The 19,147-nt window shown below is 40.0% G+C and overlaps 2 protein-coding genes across 3 annotated transcripts; one reads left to right on the top strand and one right to left on the bottom strand.

The window, feature by feature from the left end:
- The first annotated feature begins 16 nt into the window (after positions 1 to 16).
- STKLD1 (serine/threonine kinase like domain containing 1) lies at positions 17 to 13,889 on the top strand. Its single transcript, XM_068414214.1, has 19 exons — positions 17 to 164; positions 658 to 753; positions 1,235 to 1,279; positions 2,486 to 2,560; positions 3,156 to 3,260; positions 3,468 to 3,538; positions 4,178 to 4,293; positions 4,775 to 4,887; positions 4,989 to 5,149; positions 5,610 to 5,740; positions 6,230 to 6,313; positions 7,632 to 7,748; positions 8,332 to 8,466; positions 9,385 to 9,513; positions 10,616 to 10,744; positions 11,629 to 11,757; positions 12,303 to 12,440; positions 12,767 to 12,846; positions 13,842 to 13,889. The coding sequence occupies exons 1-19, from the start codon at positions 69 to 71 to the stop codon at positions 13,887 to 13,889; spliced, it is 1,998 nt and encodes a 665-aa protein (XP_068270315.1). The 5' UTR covers positions 17 to 68.
- Positions 13,750 to 19,039, bottom strand: REXO4 (REX4 homolog, 3'-5' exonuclease). Of its 2 annotated transcripts, none has more exons than XM_068414156.1 (8): positions 18,757 to 19,039; positions 18,096 to 18,454; positions 17,645 to 17,800; positions 17,233 to 17,426; positions 16,714 to 16,802; positions 16,054 to 16,128; positions 15,309 to 15,383; positions 13,750 to 14,563 (listed from the first exon to the last, which is right to left on the bottom strand). In XM_068414156.1, exons 1-8 carry the CDS (start codon positions 18,955 to 18,957, stop codon positions 14,462 to 14,464), a joined length of 1,251 nt encoding a protein of 416 aa, XP_068270257.1. In that variant the 5' UTR covers positions 18,958 to 19,039; the 3' UTR covers positions 13,750 to 14,461. The 2 variants fall into 2 exon arrangements, with proteins under 2 accessions (XP_068270257.1, XP_068270258.1); XM_068414157.1 differs by having other exon boundaries at positions 17,329 to 17,426.
- Between the last annotated feature and the right edge of the window lie 108 nt (positions 19,040 to 19,147).

Here is a 19,147-nt window from a genome sequence, read left to right as displayed (position 1 = left end):
TTTTGAGCCTGAAAGTGTAGGCTGGGGGACAGGGGAAGTGCCCCTGCCCTGCTGAGCACCTGCTGCCGATGGCTGAGGGGCCGCTCACACCCTGGGGGTCCCCCCACACCTACTGCCCGCCCCGCCGGAAGGCTGGGCCCTGTCCCGCCATGGAGAAATACAAGGTGCTGCCTGAAGGGCCAGGTCCCGCCTGGCGGGAAGGGGGTGGCTGTGGCCCTGTGGAGGTGGTCCTGGGGGGTACAGGGCCCTAAGGAGGGGTTTGTGGCCTAGGGGAGGGGATGTAGGTACCCCTGGGGGTAGTACGTGGCCCTGGGGGGTGCACGGCCCTGGAGGTGGTGTGTGGCCTTGGTGAGGGTGTAAGCTGCCCTGAGGAAGGGACCTACATGGTCCTAGGGAGGGAAGTGCTGGGGTGTGGGTGGCCCTGGGGAGGTGAGGGTGTTCTGCTCAGCAGAGGGGGAATGTCCCAGAGGGGAAGGGAGGCCTGTGTGCCTCTTGAGAACTGGGGTGCAGATTGGGGTGCCAGTAGTCCTGGGGAACTGGTGGCATATGCTGTGTGGAGGGTGTCTGTGGGAAAGTGGTTTGAAGGGGCTTTCTGCCTTGGTTGGTCAACCACTTGCAGCTGAGCAAGTGCATTAATGTCTCTCCTCTGCCCTGCAGGTGCTGGAGCAGCTGCAGCCTGGGGCACTGGGCACTATGCTGGTAGCTGAATTGAAAACAGAAGAAGGTGTGGAGAATAAATATATAATAAAGAAGGTGAGAAGGTGGTTGTTAGGAAAACAAGAGTTGGCATGTTTGTCATCTCCATGGGCCTTTCTGGTAGTAACAGTGACAAACATGTTAGGCAGCTTGGCCACTGGGTAAGAGTAGGCTTACATCTTACTGTGCTGCTGTTTTAGAAATTGGAAGGTTCAGTTTACTAAAATATTGAGGTTAAAAATGGGGAAAGGGGACCAGCCTTATTCAGATCCTTCCAGTGTGTTTTCACCTTAGCCTAGTGCTACTTTGACAGTGGAGGAGAAGGACTGGCTACCTGTTGTAGATTAACTTCAAGCTCTGTTTCTGGCCATCTCCCAACAAGAAGACTATTCCAAACACTAGAGGTTGGGGCTATCATTGAAAACTTACGCCAATTCATACACAATTTGCAGTTCCAGTCATCTTGGCAAGATTGTTCTGGCTTAAAGTTCAGCTCTCTCTGTATTACGGTCTCATCCTTGTCTTTTGTTTGGTGCAGGTTGAATGCATTGAAGACAAGCAAGCAAATGAGGCCTTGAAGGAGGTATCCGTGCAGTTTTTTGTTACTACTTCACTTACAAAGACCAAAGTCTTAACAGAACAGAGTCTTTTATCTATAAGGATTAACTAAGTAAATAGTCAAGATATAAATCAGGTAGGGCTATCTGAGGGGTGTTCTCCCTGCCCTCTGCTTGAGCTTAGGCCAGGATTTTGTATTAATTGTTCCTATATTTGAATATGTAGTTTCAAATGGACAGCTCTTCTCAGAAGATAGTCCTTTTTCAGGGTTCGTGTTTGTTTTGTGCTGAAGACAAAGAGCAAAGCTCATCCTTTTGGCCTTTAAGCTGAAGGAGAACCTTTGTCTGTTTATAGTTTATTAATAACTCAATTTCTAGTTAACATATTTCATTATATCTTCATTTCTCAGAGCTGGATGTTTTTTGATGTGAATGATTTGACTGGTTTTCTCCCTTTGTTGTACTTCTTTTTGTGCCAACTTGTTTCAATGTCTTGAGTAAGAAGCAACATCAGAAATACTATTAAAATACCAAAATTTGTTTCAACAAAATGTGTGGAGTAGCACATGGATGGATTAGTCTCACAGTGTCCAGTATGCGTGACATCTGCAGTTGTAAAGGAGTGAGGATACGTGTCTATACAGATGCTTCATCCTACTTAAGAGAGGTGACCTCTCTATGTACTGAGGTTGGCTTTACTGGTAAAGTTTGATCCAATTTTTCTGCTGATGTACGTGTCTATTGAAATAAGTGCAGTTGTACCAGCTGGGAGTGTGGCTCTTAGTTTTTCTGTTGTGTCTGCACAGCCACAAACACAGCTACAGGAGAGTAAGTTGAATTCTTTTTACCTTTCACATCATCAGCAAATTTCCTGGAGTAATTGTTAGAGCCCTACACAGAAACCAGCTTCAAGGAGATAAGCATCTCACTAGTGTCATCATATTTTCTGAGGTTCAGGCTTGCATTTGGGTTACTGGAAATAACGGCCAAGCTAGAAAAATCATCTTGACTTTCATATTCTAAGGTATGTTTTCAGGTTTGGATGAAATATTTTCTTTAGCTTGATGCTTGTGCATGCAGATATATAACAGAGTTTGCACATTGAAAGAATTTGATCAGACATGTGACATGAACAAATCAGGAAGGGGCTTAGGATATTATTTAAGGTCCTGTTCAGTGGGAAGGACTGTGTAGCTATAGAAAGCTCTCTGTGCATTTTTCTATCCATGCAGGCAATGGATTTGCTAAAACTTCATCATTCAAACATCTGTGCTTACAAGGAATTCTTTGTGACTTGGGATAATGAGGTGAGAATGAAATAGGATTGGTTAAACTGGAACACATAGTTAATATTTTAGGCATGTGAGCAATTTTGCAGGTTTAAACTTGGAGTCATTGGTGTGAGATGCTAAAAAAAAGGTTATTTGATTTGAAACAAGCCTGCTTTTTTAACTCCTGAATAAATATGCTGAAAAGCTGTGAAGAGATATGGATTGGAGTCCATCACATGGCAGTATTGCATGCTGACTCACAGATGCTGATGTAAATCAGTGTGCAATGCTGATTTTCATGCCTGCATGAAAACCCTTTTATAGGAGACTACAGGAAGCTGAAAGCTCCGACTTATTTATCTGCAGATTTTCTTCAGTGTTCTTTGTGTTGATTTTATGGATGTATATTTAACTTGAATTATCTCATATGGCTTCAGATAAGATGCTTGATAATTTATTTTTTTTTAAATGACAAACATGCTGTATTTTTAATAAAGTAAATAGTCTCCTCTGTGAGAGATTAATAACCTCAGAACACCTTGATATTCTGTCCAAGTGCTTGGTTTTATCTTTCTTACTGGATATGTTATTACCTGCAAACAAACAATTTTGATGTAATGTTTTGTTACAGATATCATCTCTGTTCCTGTGTCTGGTAATGCAGCACTCAGGCCAAGGAGATCTTTCATCTGTAATCAAGGAAAAAAGGCAGAAGTCAGAAAAAATAACAGACATGGTAAAAAGTACAGAAGAGCCATCTGATTGAACTGACAGAGTCTCACTGCTTTTATATTTCTTCCTCTGTATTCCTTCTTTCTCAGTCCTCCCTAAAATCTTCAAAGCACAGTATTTTGCTGAAGGGTGGTTTTGGAAGCTATCTGCCAAAAGATATTTGGAAATTATTATGTTTATGTTACACTTCCATGTATATTCACCTCAACAGGTGATTCTGAAGTTCCTGGGACAGATGGTAGATGCTTTGTTTTATATACACAACCAAAGTATTTTCCACAGGTGAGTAGAAATCTTGTTGTATTTGTCTGATAAGTCATTGTTATTTGTAGTGACTGTTGGTTCAGCACAGCTGCTCAGAGGCAGTGAATTTTACTGTTCCAAAAGGGGGAGTAGGAGGTAGAAATTCTGGATTTCATACATAGATTAGTTTTTGGTGACTTCTGAAGTTGTCTATTTCTTGAGTTTTGACTAGAATTGTCCATTTGAGCGAGGTGTTCTCTCTGGTTTTTTTTGAATGTGCTAAAATTCTAATATTAAAATTAATATTAGAATATTGACCATCTCGATTAATGCTTACATTTTGGTGGCTGTGATGGACAAGGTGTACTTTGTGTATCTAAAGTAAGAGGCAACCATTGTATTCCACGTTCAGATAAATTTGTGTCACAATCACAAATTTTAAAGCATTTCACAATGAAAGAAGAAAATAATTGTATTTCAGTTGATTATCACTTTTATATTAAAAAAAAACACAAAAGAAAACCCACAAACAGATAAAACCCAAACCCCTCACCACCACCCCACCTACACTCCCCAAAAGACCCCCAAACCTTCTGATGTGTAAAGATGCTGGGAATCTGTAGTTGCATATCATTAGACTCTGATTTCACAGGCTGACAGAAAATATTTGTGTTGCAGAAATCTCAAGCCATCAAACATACTGGTGACTGGTGAAGCATCCTTCATGCTTAGCGACTTCAGTACAGAAACACTTATGACAGATGAGATGAAATGGAAGATAAGAGTGGAAGAAAGTAGATATTTGTTTTATATTTTTTTACTTTATTTTTAAAAGATTCAGTTATGGTGAATATTTTTAGTCCTCAGAGAAAAATCAGCCAAAGAGGAAAAAATTCCCCCCTGCCTTTTTCCACATTATACTATTTGTCTTCTAAAGTATGAATAGGATATTCATAGGCAGTTGCCTGCAGCATTAATTGTGTTCACAACTGAGAACTACAGATGTCTCTGAGTCTCAGAACTCTGCAACAGACACAGTTGGAATCCTTTTTAGCTTAATACATATGCAGTAACATCTTAGAAAATTGTTCCTTAGTTATAGTGTGTTTCTTAGTCTTTTGTGGCATATCACCAGCAAAAAATGTCTAATCTCTGCAGAATATATCTAAATTGTTTTTAGACATGAAACAGTTGCCTGCAGTTTATGCATGTGCAAGCAAAAACTGTATATAGTACAATGTTGGCAACATTACCATATGATTCTTATTTCAACAGATAGCAAGTCTTGGATGGCTCCAGAAACATTTGTTTTTTCTTTTACTGAGAAATCTGACATCTGGTCTCTAGGTTGTATTCTACTTGACATGACGACCTGCTTTGTTCTGAATGTATGTAATAATGTTTCATTATACATTTAAAATGTCATGGGCCCACCAGGATATCTGTAAACGAGTGTGTGAAAGCTCTACTGATACTGTACTCTTTATAGGCAGAAGAGACAACTTCATTACTGCAGGATATTAGACAGGATACCAGCCATCTTGAGGGAGTTCTGACACTAATGCAAAGTGGAGATAACAGCTCTTTGCCTTTATTTCCAATTTTATTTATGATGCTACAGATTCAGCCCAGCATGAGACCCACAGCAAAGTGAGTTCTGGATGCTTTCCCTTTATTATTTCTTGTCCTACACCCCACCTACCTTCACAGAGACGGGAATGATAGTCACTGTTAGAAAGAGATTGAGTCAAGGTTGCTGATCTTACTGCTTCGACAAATTGAGTTATTAAAAAAGTCAAAGGTTTGGTGTTCATTCAGAAGTGGGCATTCTGATCTGTGTAGGTGTCCTTTTTTGAAGAGTTACATTATAAAATCGTGTTATACACAATTTTACAAGCCATTAACTTGAAGCCTAAGCATGGCTTGCTCACTGTAAGCACTTTCATTAGCTGTTTTGAAGTAAATTGTGTAAGTTCTGTCAAAAGTAATCCAGTCTTCAAAGAAGTATTATTAGCTTTATTATAACAAAATGAAACAAAGCCTGCAGATTTTTTTTTGTAACTTACCAGTTCTAATTTATTGGTGTTGCTTTTGTCTCTCGTAATTCTAGGGATCTGACTGATGTTCCATTTATTAGGGAATGCCTGACTGTTGCTGGTGCCTCTTTAGTAAATCTGAAAAAGTCTTTACCTCCCAAAATGATAGATGTGCTCTTTGAGGGAGGAATCGGAAGTGTTCTAGGTAATAAGGAAAATAAGATTAATGTAATGATGATTTTCATTGGAAATAAACCCATGTGTTTTCCAGTCAGCATATATTTTACTTGAAAATGAATGAATTTTACTTATTTTGTCTGTCTTCTAATGTGTTTGCCCATTTCTGCCAACAAAGGATCTGCTTCGTTATTTTCCTTCTAAGGAAGATACTCTCTTAATCTGAAAAGGCTGTTGGAATAATGCATTTAAAGCCCCTAGCCCTGCTCTGATTTAATATTCCAACAGGTCCCCAAAATATATACTGCCAAATACACAGATTATAGAGGTGAATCATAACACTTGGCAATATTTAAATGTTTGATGCATTAGAGGAAAAGTTCTTCTCTTTTCAACAATCACAAATTACATTATTTTCATTTATATGTATTCACATCTTGCACAAATAGAGAAAATTTGAGTGCTTTTTATAAGTGTTTGTATCAAATGGTTAGAAGAATTTTCTTGTTTTATGTAGAATTCATGCAGGCTTTCTGGGATGTAGAAGAAGCACAAGCTAAAGCCATTCAGTTCCTTGCCAGCTTTGTAAGAGATAACAGTGGTAAGGCACTATTTTATTAATTTGTTCTACTCTTCCTTACATTTTGAGATAATAGGAAAAAATTCTCATGACAATAAATTAGAATGAAATTGCTTTCTTCCTATTTCTCATTTCTGGAATGTACTGGAATAGGCCACTAGTTGATGTGATTGTGTTGATACTTGTTTTGTAAATGCTTTTGTTGAACAGCAGAGGTGTTTTACTGGATAAGAAAAATGAACACTGGAAAAAAACTTATTGATATTTCAATTAGCAACCAAGGTGAATTGGTAAACTGACATTTGAGGAAGGTAATTCATATCAGTATTGGGGCAACTCGGGGGTAATGCTTAGGGCTGTAAGACGGATCGAGCAAAAGGAAGCTACCCGTGTCTAATAAAGCTGTGTGAGGGAAGACTGTATATTTTCTCCCCGCCCAGCACTTGCACATTTCTCAGACTAATCTTTCAGATCAAGATTAATATTTTCAAAGCACTGTGTTAACTCAGTTATAAAATGTGCTGCCGTTTGATAGTGATAGCTTTTTAATGCTGGCACTGCCTTATGATGTTAAAACAAAGGGGTGTTCATATCTGTAATCAATAAGGAAGAATAATAATTTGTTTTTATTCCTTAGAGTTACCTATATCTTCAACTGTGTTACTGAAGAAATCTTTACTCAGTAATACAGCAGGCTTTGGTTATAAATAACAGAATGAATGGATCATCGTGATTTCTCATTCAAACCTATTGACAGCATTACAAGGCTGTGCACACATCTGACTGAGTTGTTTGGCACTTCTGTACCATGACTGATGCTCACATCTGTGAAGGTGTTCAAAATGGATCCCTAAAAACCATCCAGTTTTTCCTCAACACTGTATCATATATGTGTGGTGCACTGAATAGCTGTATTAGCTATTCCAAAAGCTCAAAGTCTTCCTAGAACTAGGAGACCTGGTGAAATACTTCCCTCCACAGGTTCTGAAAAGCATGGTTTAGGGCTCATGCACAACGTTCTACCCCATGACTGGCTCCATGACCAGTGAACAATGTCAGTGTGACTTAATGACGAACGTGCTGGGTACACTTAGCTTGCATAGCCTTGCAGCTGTCTTTAATAAGAGATGTTTCCCACAGAGCCTACAAAATTCACTCTGCATTGTTCCATCTATACTTGCATTTTGTTCTCTTTGATTCAAGAACATTGTTCTGCCGTATCACATCATCCACAAATTGATTTGAAACTGGAACTCTTGTGTTTTGGAGTGTAGATAACCACTGAGTGTTCTAAGCTGTGTAACTGAATGCTGTCTCAAATAATTTCTTTTCCCCACAGCCTTTCCCTTTCTGCTGACGTTCACAGAAGGGATCGTTTTTGCCATGAAGACTCATGTGGATTCTCTCGAGTTACAAGTAGATGGTTGCAGTTTATTGCTTGAAATTCTTAGTCAAGGTACAGTTACGAGACTTCCAACTTAGGCTGGGTAATACAGCCCATCTCTTGTAAAGTTAGATGTAGCAGATAAGGTTTGAAATGTGTTCAGTAATGATTTTAGGGGATAAATTTAAAGTAATGGAGGAGTTTAACCAGCTTTAATAAGAGCCTGGATTCTCACGGACTTTCTTCAGGACTGGCATATATGAATTCTGTGTTAGTAGCCTCTAATTAAAATTAACACTGATCTTAGGCTACCAAATCTGTTTTCGTGTTATCTAGAGTGTTACTAGAGTGTATAAATAAGGGACTCTGAGGCTTCTGGTATTTGAATTTCAAACCATAAAAGTATAGAATATTTTTTGGTCTCTTGTGTGGTCCCTGCTGTCACTTTCTTGGCAGTTTACCCCCTGATAATGATTACAAGCTTGAAAATTGTAAGAATAGTGTTTTAGAAAGAGAAAATTTAAAGTAACTTTTGGATATGTTATGTGAAGAAATGCTGTTAATTGAATGTTTTACTTATGCTGACAGCAGGGGGTTCAGACTGCGTTCAAAGCCACTGAAATCTTTGTTCTGTTCAAATGTTTACTTTTGACAGCTCTTGAACAGGATGTGGTGGTGGCCCTGGATGAGAATGTGATCAGCTCTCTGTTAGAGACAGTGAGAAAACACTCTGAAAATGAAGAGTTACTTTCATTGGTCTGCACATTATTGATGATCATTTCAGCTAGTGGTGGGTCACTTTTTCATTTTTGAGGAATAGTCTTGTGTTTCGACTTTTGTCATCTAATCCAAGATATAATGCAAAACTCGTGACTTCACTGAGAGATGTGGATGTCTGTAGGTATTAGTTTAATAGTGGTAACATTGGTAAGATTGACTAGATATTGGTAAGGTAACGCTCCTGAAAGTCTAAGATACACTGTTGAGGCTTCAGGTACTTACAGAATTGTGTTTATTAGAGTGGCCCTGTATTTCATCTTGTTTTGGAAACAAGTACAAACTGTGCAAATAGTAGTGCTTGGGAAAACGAGGGCATAGAACCTGGATTCTATTTTTGTCTGTGCCATGGTGAGTTGAAACCATTCTACCTGATTTCTCTAATTTGTTTTTTCTTGTGAGATTGTCATTACTAAATATTTATAGTATTTTTTCATGTTTTCAGTGTCAATTCAACAGTCATCAGAAGACTTTTTATAAATGGTTACAGAAGGATTTAGCAGCAAGAGGATAACTTACAAAAAAAAAAAGCACAGTGTCATGTACAAATAAACTTACCCTCTTAAGACCAAACTATTTTTACACACTGTTTCCTAATTCTGAAGCTGAGACAGATTGAACTGCTAAATTGCAAACGTTTGAAAACTAGTAATTTATACCCTCAGTTCCTTTCCTGCTCTGTAAATTTCAGATCTGTAAGGAAAAAGGATGGCCAAACATCCATTTGAAAGGGTCACTTGTGCTAAACACTATGCTTATTCTTGTTAAAGAATTCAGTCTGTTCTCTTGCTTTCTTTTGTCCAGCTGATGGTATCATGTTACTGGTTTGTTATCACTGTTTAAATATGGTTAGTAGCGCTGTCTGTTGCGAGGACAGTGACTGGGACAAAAATATCAGATTCTACAGAATTTCTTTTTCTGTGTTTTTCAGAAGTTGCTACAGAGCATCTAAGAAAAGCTGGAGTAATTCCAGACCTTCTGTCAATTTTAAGGAATTTTCTTCATAATGAACAGATCTGCCTCTCTTGCTGTGGAGTTCTCTGGAGCTTGGCTGCGAGTGGTAAGTAGAACACAGCAAGTATTGTGCCTAGACTCATGTGACTGAAGGGAGCAGGTATTGTGCCTAATTGAGTTCAGACATTCCTGTTGCTGGGGCTGGATTTTTCTTCTTTCTCCCATTCTGGAGAGGTGTCTCCACAGCACTAGCAGAATAACTTTAAGTGATCCAGAGTTAAATGAGAGAAAACTAAAAACTAATGCAGACTTTTTAGCAACCCTTTTTGTGATAAGCTGTCAAGTCAAATCTTTACTGGTTAGGCCAAGATACGGCTTATGAACAGACTGTCAGAAATGAAACACACAGTTTCTGGTTTGTCAGTCATGTGGTTTTGCTCTGCTCTTGGCAGAGGGAGTGCAGTACAAACAGCATATTAGATTAGGTATCAGAATAGCATTTGGAATTAATAGCATCTTATTTCTTTGCATCACGCTTATCTTGGCAGCACTGGGCTAAATCTTGAGTTGGACATCTCCTAGATACTTGCCTTTCCAAAAGAAATGTGATTGGCAAGTGGCAAGTGTACTCTTCCCAACCAGCATCATCCCACAGTGTTAGGGAATTATGGGTGACTGCTTGAGCTGACCCCTTCTTATAAGACCACACTGGGAGTTTTTTAGGGGATTTGTTTCTGTGACATGTTCTTGTATACGTGTGTGGTGTTCTAATAATCAAGGAAGGCTGAAAGCACAGAATGTGCACAGTTGCACTTGGTGTGCTTTTTCCCCTCTGTGCAACAAACCACACGTTTGATTTATGTGACCAGCTAAATATCCATCCTGCAGACTATTCTGTCAAAAAAGGTGGTTATTTTTTGAGATTTCTTGCTGTGATCCCCATGTATAATTTAAATGGCAAAGAAAACTAGTTCCTGGGGAAGTTCAGCTTTCTGCAATAAACATTACTATTTATTAGTCCTGTAAAATTTGTTTTTGTACATTTTAGATTCCTTCCCTCTGTTGTCCATACTAAAATAATGTTGCGTTACTCCAATGCCATCACCCATTAAGGTTTTACTGATATTATTTGATTTACAATGTGCTTGTGATATTACTTGATTAAATAACTCTGCTTGATGCATTTCCTTTTTGTTATGGAAATTCAGAGAATAACGTAGACCAAGCACTGCTGAAAAGCGCTGTCCCCGTTACCTCTGCGGTCCTTCAGGAGCACCTCCAGAATGGAACAGTTGTGGAGTCTGCTTGCTCGGCTCTATGGGCATTGTCGCTCCAAGGTGTGTTTTCAGTCTTTTTGTCCCTTGTCCACAGAAAAGGCTAGTATGCCAAACAGGTCTCTGTCAGTGGTGATCCTTGAAATACAGGCTGCTTGGCCTTAGCAGGCTCTGCAGGTGGCAGCAGAGTTAGGAACTTATATCCTCTCTTAACCAGTCTTCCCTGCATTTGCTCTTTAACGCTCCCTGATGAAGCTATTTTTGATGAGCCGTGGCAATTATATAACTAGATCTGCTGATGGGTACTGTAACGATGGGCAGCTACAAGAACCTTGTTGTGCAGAGCATTTTCTCTGGCTTCTCTCTTAAGACCATGAATCCTGTTTGTGTTACTCCTTTGAACACAGCATTAGTGTTGTGCAGCATGGGCTGGGAGGTTTGTTTTTATGCCATTTGCTTTGTAAATTGGGAACAATATTTCAGATTAAAAAATAAAATGCTACCTCTTTCATTATCATGTGCATTATCATTATTTCTTCCTCATGCAAGAATATTGCCATTTGTTTACCTACTGCCCTGCGCTTATGCCATCGTTCCACTAGGAAGAGCTGAGCAAAACACCCTAAGCAAGCTTGTTTCTAGTACCCATCAGCAGAATAGGTTGAGTATTCGGGGCTCTCCATTCCTTTTGGCTTAGAGAATGAAAGGGAATTTTGACATAGAAGATGTATCAGACATTTCTCCTGGACCCCTGGGTCAACTCATGATGAGACTTTATTTGGCCTTTTTTACTGCAATACAAGTTTTAATGTGCTTTCCTTGTAACTTCTATTGCATAATTAAAAAGTCATTTCAGAAACAGGAGGCAGAAGTTGAAATGTTGAGTGTTTTAAAGGCTTTTGAGTATATTGATGTTTTGGGGGGGTTCTGTGTGGTTTTTTTAAAAGGTTGCTTAGCTGAAAATGAGTATGAGCCCACAACAGCGCTTCTGCTGGATGCACTCAGGATGAACCCAGAACGACCAGTGCTGGTGAAGAATGCCTGCCTGGCATTAGCAAGCCTTCTACGGCTATCTGGTAACATTCAGCAATTCTTTTTTTATTACTTGCAAATCAGCTCAGAAGTGGATGTTTCTGTATAGTTCAAGAGTTCATAGTGGGATTGGGACTGGCATCTGCTCTCCCAAGTTAATCTTTTCTTGCAGGACTGGAAGAGGAAATAGTGAAACTGGAGGTATGAATTTTTTTTCTTCCCATGGACCTAGCATGCATGTATGAGAAGTATTAGATCAGCACAATCTGATCTATTAGTAACTTGAGAGTGTTGTTACTTATTTTATGATGAAGTTGTTTCAACTATGTAAAAGGGTAGAGCTTAATCAATGTGAAAACAGTAAACATGAAAATATCACTTCTGCCATGCATGACAGTGTTTGCTGCATATTATGGTCTTCTCCTTGTTGCCCAAATATGCTTCAGAATAGCTTTTAGGAAGGCTGAAAATAATGGACACGACTTCCTGGAAAAATATTACATGTGTGTTAGCTGGAGCAGGGGACTGGAAAGCAGATAATGCAGTCTGCAGCTACCGATTAGCCCAACAGTGTTTGTTTCCCTTTCAGAACTATCAGCTTTGAGATTTATAATGGATTCAAAAGGCAGTGGAATAAACCTGATCAAAGATGCCTACTGCCTTCTCTTCGATGATCCAGAAGTGGTGGAAAGTATCTGTATGCTGATGAACGAGATGGTTCAGTATGGTGAGATGGTGTTTGTAGAGTCTTTTCCTCTCCCCCACCCTTAAAAGACAGGAAAGAAAACCCCAACAGCAGCTGCTCAGGGACATGTTAGATGCTCTCAGGAAAGACTTATTATATATCTGAGAAAGGAGGGATGAATTGGAACTGAGAGTTCATCCCACTTGTTCTTGAATAATTATAAATGCCCCTCTGATGTTATGATGTTATAACTTCATATTATCTTGCCTTCTGTTTGTGTACATCTGTTCCCTCCCTGCTCTCCTTTATCTCCTGCTGAAACCATTGGCAGTTGTAACCATAAATTATCCTGCTCATTTACATTACAGATGATGTTGTGCTGGATATGCTGTCCCAGGAAATGGAAGAACTGCTGTCTGAAATAAAAATCCGTTTTCCATCTGGCACGGTATGTAGAAGTCACTGTGATAATAAAGGGTGGATGCTTAGTATATTATTTCTGGTTATGGATTTTATCATTCTCAAATAGCTGGAATTACACAGTGCAGAAATTTACAGAATTAGGTGTATATGGGGTGACGAGTGAGTTTGTAAGAATATTCTAACTACTGAAAACAAGCAGTTGGAAGTTTTTTCTTTATGCCTTATGCTGTAATTTTTTAAAACTATGTTCTGGTCTCTTGCCACATTGCATTGTGTTAATTTACTACATTCTTCATACTAAAACAGGCTGAAGTTTACAGGAATGAAGCATAAGTAACTGTTGAAACACCAGAAATAGAGAAGTTATTCAAGCTGTTTGATGTGTTACACTAATTTTCTTTGCAATGGCTTGCTGTCAAGAAACCAATAATTAACCATTTTTATTGGCTTGATGAAAAAACTTGTAGTCTTGTAACTTTGCTCTTTAGTTATGCATTTGGCCTGCTTACATAATTTGTCTCAAAGACACTTATATGCAAACTTGTTCTCCGATGTCTCCTGCAGGCATTGCCTGCACCATTTTAATGGACACTGCAGCTGTAAGGTAGTGCAGAAAAACAGAATCACAAAAGAGAAGAAAGCTCCCTCTTCTGTTGTAAACCTAATTCATTGTTCCCTGTTGACAGACAGCACAGACAGACAAGACCAGAACGCTCTCTTTCTGGCAATAGTGTGCAACATGCAGCTGCTAAATCTCTGATACTCATTCCTTGTTACCTGCCAGTATCCATTTAGATTATTTAAATCACAGCATAATTCAGTGAATTATTACCAGACAGTATTCAGTCTGGTAATTACAGTTGCTTTGGATTTTGCAGAATCAGACCCCCACATATGTTTAAAACACCAGCCACTTTAGAGACCTATGTCAGACCTATGTTTTTATTAATAAATGAATACAAAAAATAAGTGAAGCAGCAAGTTAATCTTGTATTTGACAATTCTTACATTTCTCTCCAGGAGATAGTGACCCTTGTGGATGCAACGCTTTTGAAACTGTGGAAGTGAAAGAAACTTTTTGTATAAGAACAAGACTTGTACACTTCTGGTTCAGATATAAAAGCTTGGATCCTCCAGAAATATTTAAAAAGATTTTTCTCACCAGAAGGATTAATATTGGGCCATTAATGATATATAAAGAGTTACAAATTCTGTTGATTTAGTTACCACAACTGTGAGGCTAACAGCACTAATTAAGAATTCACCTTACTTTGTAGACTTTAAAATATCTGCAATAAAGATTTTAGTCTTGGGAGTTTCAGCACGACGATGACAGTGTCTTCCTTCATCTAGCGTAATTTAAAAACACTTTTTTAAGTGTATATTTCCTTTGTAGAAATTTAGCTGATGAAGTACTTCACAAATGCAGGCATTTGTTACAAGTTTTGTTAAACACAGTAGTAGGCATTAGGGGTACTAGCAGTATTCTTGTATGGCAGCATTCATGTACCAGGTTAGGAAGTATTGTCTTTTGACTGATACTATGAAGCTGCTGTCAGTTCTGAGTTATCTCTAAATTTGACCCGGAATGTGACATGAAACCAGCAAATGATGCAGATGAAAACACAGGGTAGAATCATTCAAGTTTTACAATTTTTGTTGTTAGATTTGTTCTTAACAGCAGCTTCCCATTTCTTTTTCTCTAAGGTGTACAGTCTCATAGCTGCTTGTGCGTCCTGAATCTGAAAGAACAGAACAAACAGGAGGTTTAATGAAACAGAGCTGACGTGGTTTAAGAACATTATTGTTAATAAGCAGCTAAATATTCCATCATTTTAATACATCCTTTCAATTAACATTTCATAATCTCTTTCTATATTTAGGTTCTGTGACTAGTGGAAGGGGATGAGTATGTATTCAGAATGTATGGCCCACCACAAGGCTATGCACTTCTCTTTCTCATTGTGACTTGGAAAGCCATAGTGAAAAAAATACTCTTGATACAGTATCTTGGAGATACCTGCACAATTTGCCCTGCTTCTTCATTCCTCTGTTATATCTTCTTGTCCCCTGAAAGAAAGGAACTAACTGCTGAGATTCAGTAGTAGGCTCTCACACTATTTTATCCAACCCGCCACAGTACAATGGTGCAGAATGCTGCTTTTAAGGTAAGCAGTTGATAAGTCAGAATTACTTTTTTTCCCCTGGGGATCTTAAAATAAGAATTAATATTTAAACAAAATATAGTTGACTTGTGCAAAAGAAGTTTATGAAAATAAGACAATAATCCAAGTGGTATGAGACACATAATGGTAAGCAAGTTTAGATGACAATCTTACTGCATGCTGGTGTCCAAGCAGAGCTTGCTAACTTTCATTGAGAGGCTAGAACGAAGTCACAGCATTCTGGATTGAACCCAGATCCTAGAGCTGATGTGTAGTACCTTGTTGATCTACCCAAAAATATAGCTTCTGATGAGATACATACCGAGCAGTGCTCTGATGTCTGCACTTGAACATTTAGCAGTCTCTCACAGAGCAGTTTCAATGATGGCCGTGCATTCTAGAAACAGAAAAGATAGAATCATGCTGTCTTGCACTACTTGAAATATATATATAGATGTGTGTATATGTAAAAAAATATTAGTTTAAGTGTATTCCTCAATAAAGTATAGCACATCTCAGCTTCCATTGGTGAACTGTCAAGAATAATTAATGAATTATGAGATGTGTGCACTGCTGAGATGATTTTATGTGTATTACCATAACCCTAAGATTTATGTTTGGGATGCTCTGCTGTGGAAAAGAAAACCTGACTATATAGTTATGAAACTTAAAATATTTCCCTATAATCTGAACCTTCACTCCTGCAGTCTAAGCAGAAACTTGAAGCCATCTATTTTTTTTATACCCCTATGGAAATGATACCATTAAGAAGATCACATAAGCCTTACTGTAAGTACAACTCTACCATCTTATTTTACAAGTGCTAAAGAATGGGAGAGACACTGAATTTTGTGCACAGGTATTACTGGTCATGTTTGTACTGAACTAAGTAACTTACTGATATATTTCAAACACTAAGTAAACATTCAACTAGACTAGTAAAAAGCAGGCATCCCTTTTTCAGGCAGGAAAGAAGGAACAGGGTCGGGCAGGGGCAAGTGGAGGAGGAGTGAGCTAGCAGCTTGAGAGTCAGTTAATTGAGGTGTACCTTCCTGTCTGTTTCTTACCTTGACTCTCTGTCTGAAAGGCTTGTATCTTTGTGTGTCACGTATTTTCTTCTTAGGATGATCAAGAAATAAGACCTAGAAGAAATTACATTTCCAGTCCAAAGTGTGCTGTTGCATGGAAATTTATACAGCTGAATGTACAGCTTCCTGCTCTTTCCTTCCACCCATTATAAGAGAGAGTTCAAAACCATGAATGGACAAGCCCAAGATCATCCAGACACTGGCTGGATTCCAGAACCACAGTTCTACTTAGTATGAGAAACAGAAATGAATCTGGAGGCACCACCTGTAGAGACTACCTGCAGTGCTGGTACAGGCATGACACAAGATATGTGTTTCTGGTAACGATGACCAGACTGCTGAGCTTTGGGGACTAAGCAAAGCACGCAAACAGTTTTGTAATCATTTTGTTTCCTGGCTCTTTGGTAGGCAGGTCACTGCTATTAGCAACAGGGTTTGGAAGGTGAAGAATTTTAGAAGGCAAGTGACTAGGGCTATAATTGATGCAGCATGAAATGACAAACTGAGATAACAGTGATAAAGCTGTAGTTTCTAGGAGTTCAGGTGTGTTCATCTGATCCAAACTGATGTATCAGAAATTTAATCAACCTTAAATTTTTGGAGCCTTGTCCTCAAAATAGCAAATCTGCAGCCATGTACCTTTAGATCATTGCGTAAAGCGTGTCCAACTAAAATCCTTCCATTCAAGATGTCAGCAACCTCTGTCTGAACTGTTTTAAAATCTTCACCTGAAAATACCACACAAGGAAACACTTTCCATTAGATGCATAAGACAACTAAGCAAGCTATAATTTAAACACTGCATCTTTTCTGCGAAAGCACTTGTATCCTTGGGACTGTAGTTGTACAAATTTGTACAGTACACTAAATCCTCTGCTTGTTAGAACAGCAGAGAGAATTCCTAAAGAGCACAGCACTAAGAGGAAATGAACTTCCTATTATTCCCATACCATAATCCATGAGTTAATTTCTTCTAGGGCATTAGTGACCACTCTGTAAAAAGTACTTCCCACAATTTTTCTTAGCGTTCAGACTACTTTTTGTTTTCCGTTTCCCAAAACAGGTCTAAAACTTTTCCAAGCTCAGCCAATGAGGCTTCTGTGATATCATGTTATATTTTCCCCTCCTTAAAGAATGTTTTGGGGAAAAAACTCCTACCTGTATTTATATTCTCAGGGCGTATGCCACTAACAGCTGTTCTGTAATCAGTCACCTTTTCCGTAGGCTTGACATACTTGTCATAAACGCACTTGCCAAATTGGTTCACGATGGACACACGAGCCACAATACTGTCTTCACCCTTGGGTCCCACTCCCACCATCTCACAGTCCATGGCTACAGCTCGTGTCAGCCTGAAAGACATAGGACAGCTTGGTGACACCTCTGGTCCAGCGACTGCAGAGTGGAGTTCACAAGGTTCAGGCGTTGATACAAACAGGGAAAACTCGGCAGTTTGCCTGTCAGCAGGCTCAGGGAGATGTCACCTTACACTGTGCACCTGCAAATCACCATTATTAGAAGATAATCTCAATGCCTCCACTGCCATCCTTCCCGCTGGAATGCCACTCACCCTTCAGAAGCCTTTTCTTTAACCAGCACCTGCTCCACAGACTGTTTGGATTGGCCTGTTTCAAGTCCCAGATTTCTTCTAGCAATTTTTGCTGCTTCAGGTCCTATTGCTGCTTCAATATCTTTTGGATCAACGTCATCAAACCAGATTTCGGCCCTGGTAAGTACAGATTTAATTACATTTAGCAGTCTTAAAGCAGTCTTGCATCTTTACAGTGTAGAAAAAGCATATTTATTTTTTAAATCAAGAAATTAGCTGCATGAAAATTATGTAGTACTGCCACCTATGCAGGTTTGTTGCTATATCTGAGGAGCAGGGGCAGCATGCTTCTTATTTCTCCCAAAATTTAATCTGGAAGAGTGCAGCTGTTTTGAATGTACTGCTCTGTGCTCCTTATGTACACCTCCCAAAGTAAATATTCACATACATATATGATGCCTGAAGTACTCACTCTTTGGGTTGCTGCTCCGCATGTTCTTCAGCTTTCCTCCTCTTATGTTTTATATCACCTTTCTCCTTTAAAATATTGCCATTTTTCTTTTTTTCTTTGCAGCCTTTTCCATCACTTTTGGTACCATTTAAATTCTTCTCTGTTGCAACCCTCTTGGATTTTGGCTTAGCCAAAGGCAGATTGTCTTTAGCGGAACCATTGTCCATTTTATTTGTGGATTTGGCTTTCACCACATTCCCTTTCCCATTGATAGCTGGGACGTCTTGGCTATTTCCCTCTTTGAGTGGATGCTTCTTTTTGGTGTCTGTTTGACATGTAGAGGGGGACTCGTTGGAGCTATTTCCTTTTTGTTTCAGTAGCTAAAATGATGAAAAAAAGGATTATCTCCCTCCCCTTCTGACCCGCCATCGTTCCCGAGGGCTCTTGGTATTCAGCCCTGCACTCCCCAGCTGGCTCTAGGGGAGTTACCCGCAACGGGCCCTCCCAGATCCCGCATCACTTTAGTTGTTGACACAACGATGATTTTTTTATTTATTTTTTTTTTTCATTACTGCATACAGCGCGGGGCTGCACTCGCACAGCATGGCCCCGGCCCTCCCCGGGCGGCTTCCCCGCCCCAGACCCCCGGGGGACGGCTCCGCATCGCCCCGCTTCCCCTCACCTCCTGCAGCGCCTTCCAGTTGGAGGAGAACTCCCGGGGGCTGCGGGGGGGAGCTGCCGCCGCCATGTCGGGGCCTTTCGCCGCGGCCGCCGCTTCCCCGCTGCCGCGCCAGACCTTCTTCCTCCTCCTCCTCCTGCCTTTGCTTCGGGCCGCGGCGCTCGGCCCCGGCGCCTCGGGCTCGGCGGGGCTCTGCTTCGCCATGGGGCCCGACCCCTCCGGGGGAAGCGAGTTCCCAGCCGAGCCGGGGCTACCGCTCCCCGCCACGCCCGGCCCGGGACCGCGCAGCGCCGCACCGGCCCGGCGGGGAACCAACACCCGCGCTTCGGTTCCGGGCGGCGGGGCCGGGCCGGGCACCCGATGTGGGTTCACTGGGTTCACCCCCGCTGCCATG

This window comes from Nyctibius grandis, chromosome 16, assembly GCF_013368605.1.
Source record: "Nyctibius grandis isolate bNycGra1 chromosome 16, bNycGra1.pri, whole genome shotgun sequence".
Taxonomy (NCBI): Eukaryota; Metazoa; Chordata; class Aves; order Nyctibiiformes; family Nyctibiidae; genus Nyctibius; species Nyctibius grandis.
The sequence above is the reverse complement of the archived record's forward strand: the minus strand, read 5'-3'. Positions and strand labels throughout refer to the sequence as shown.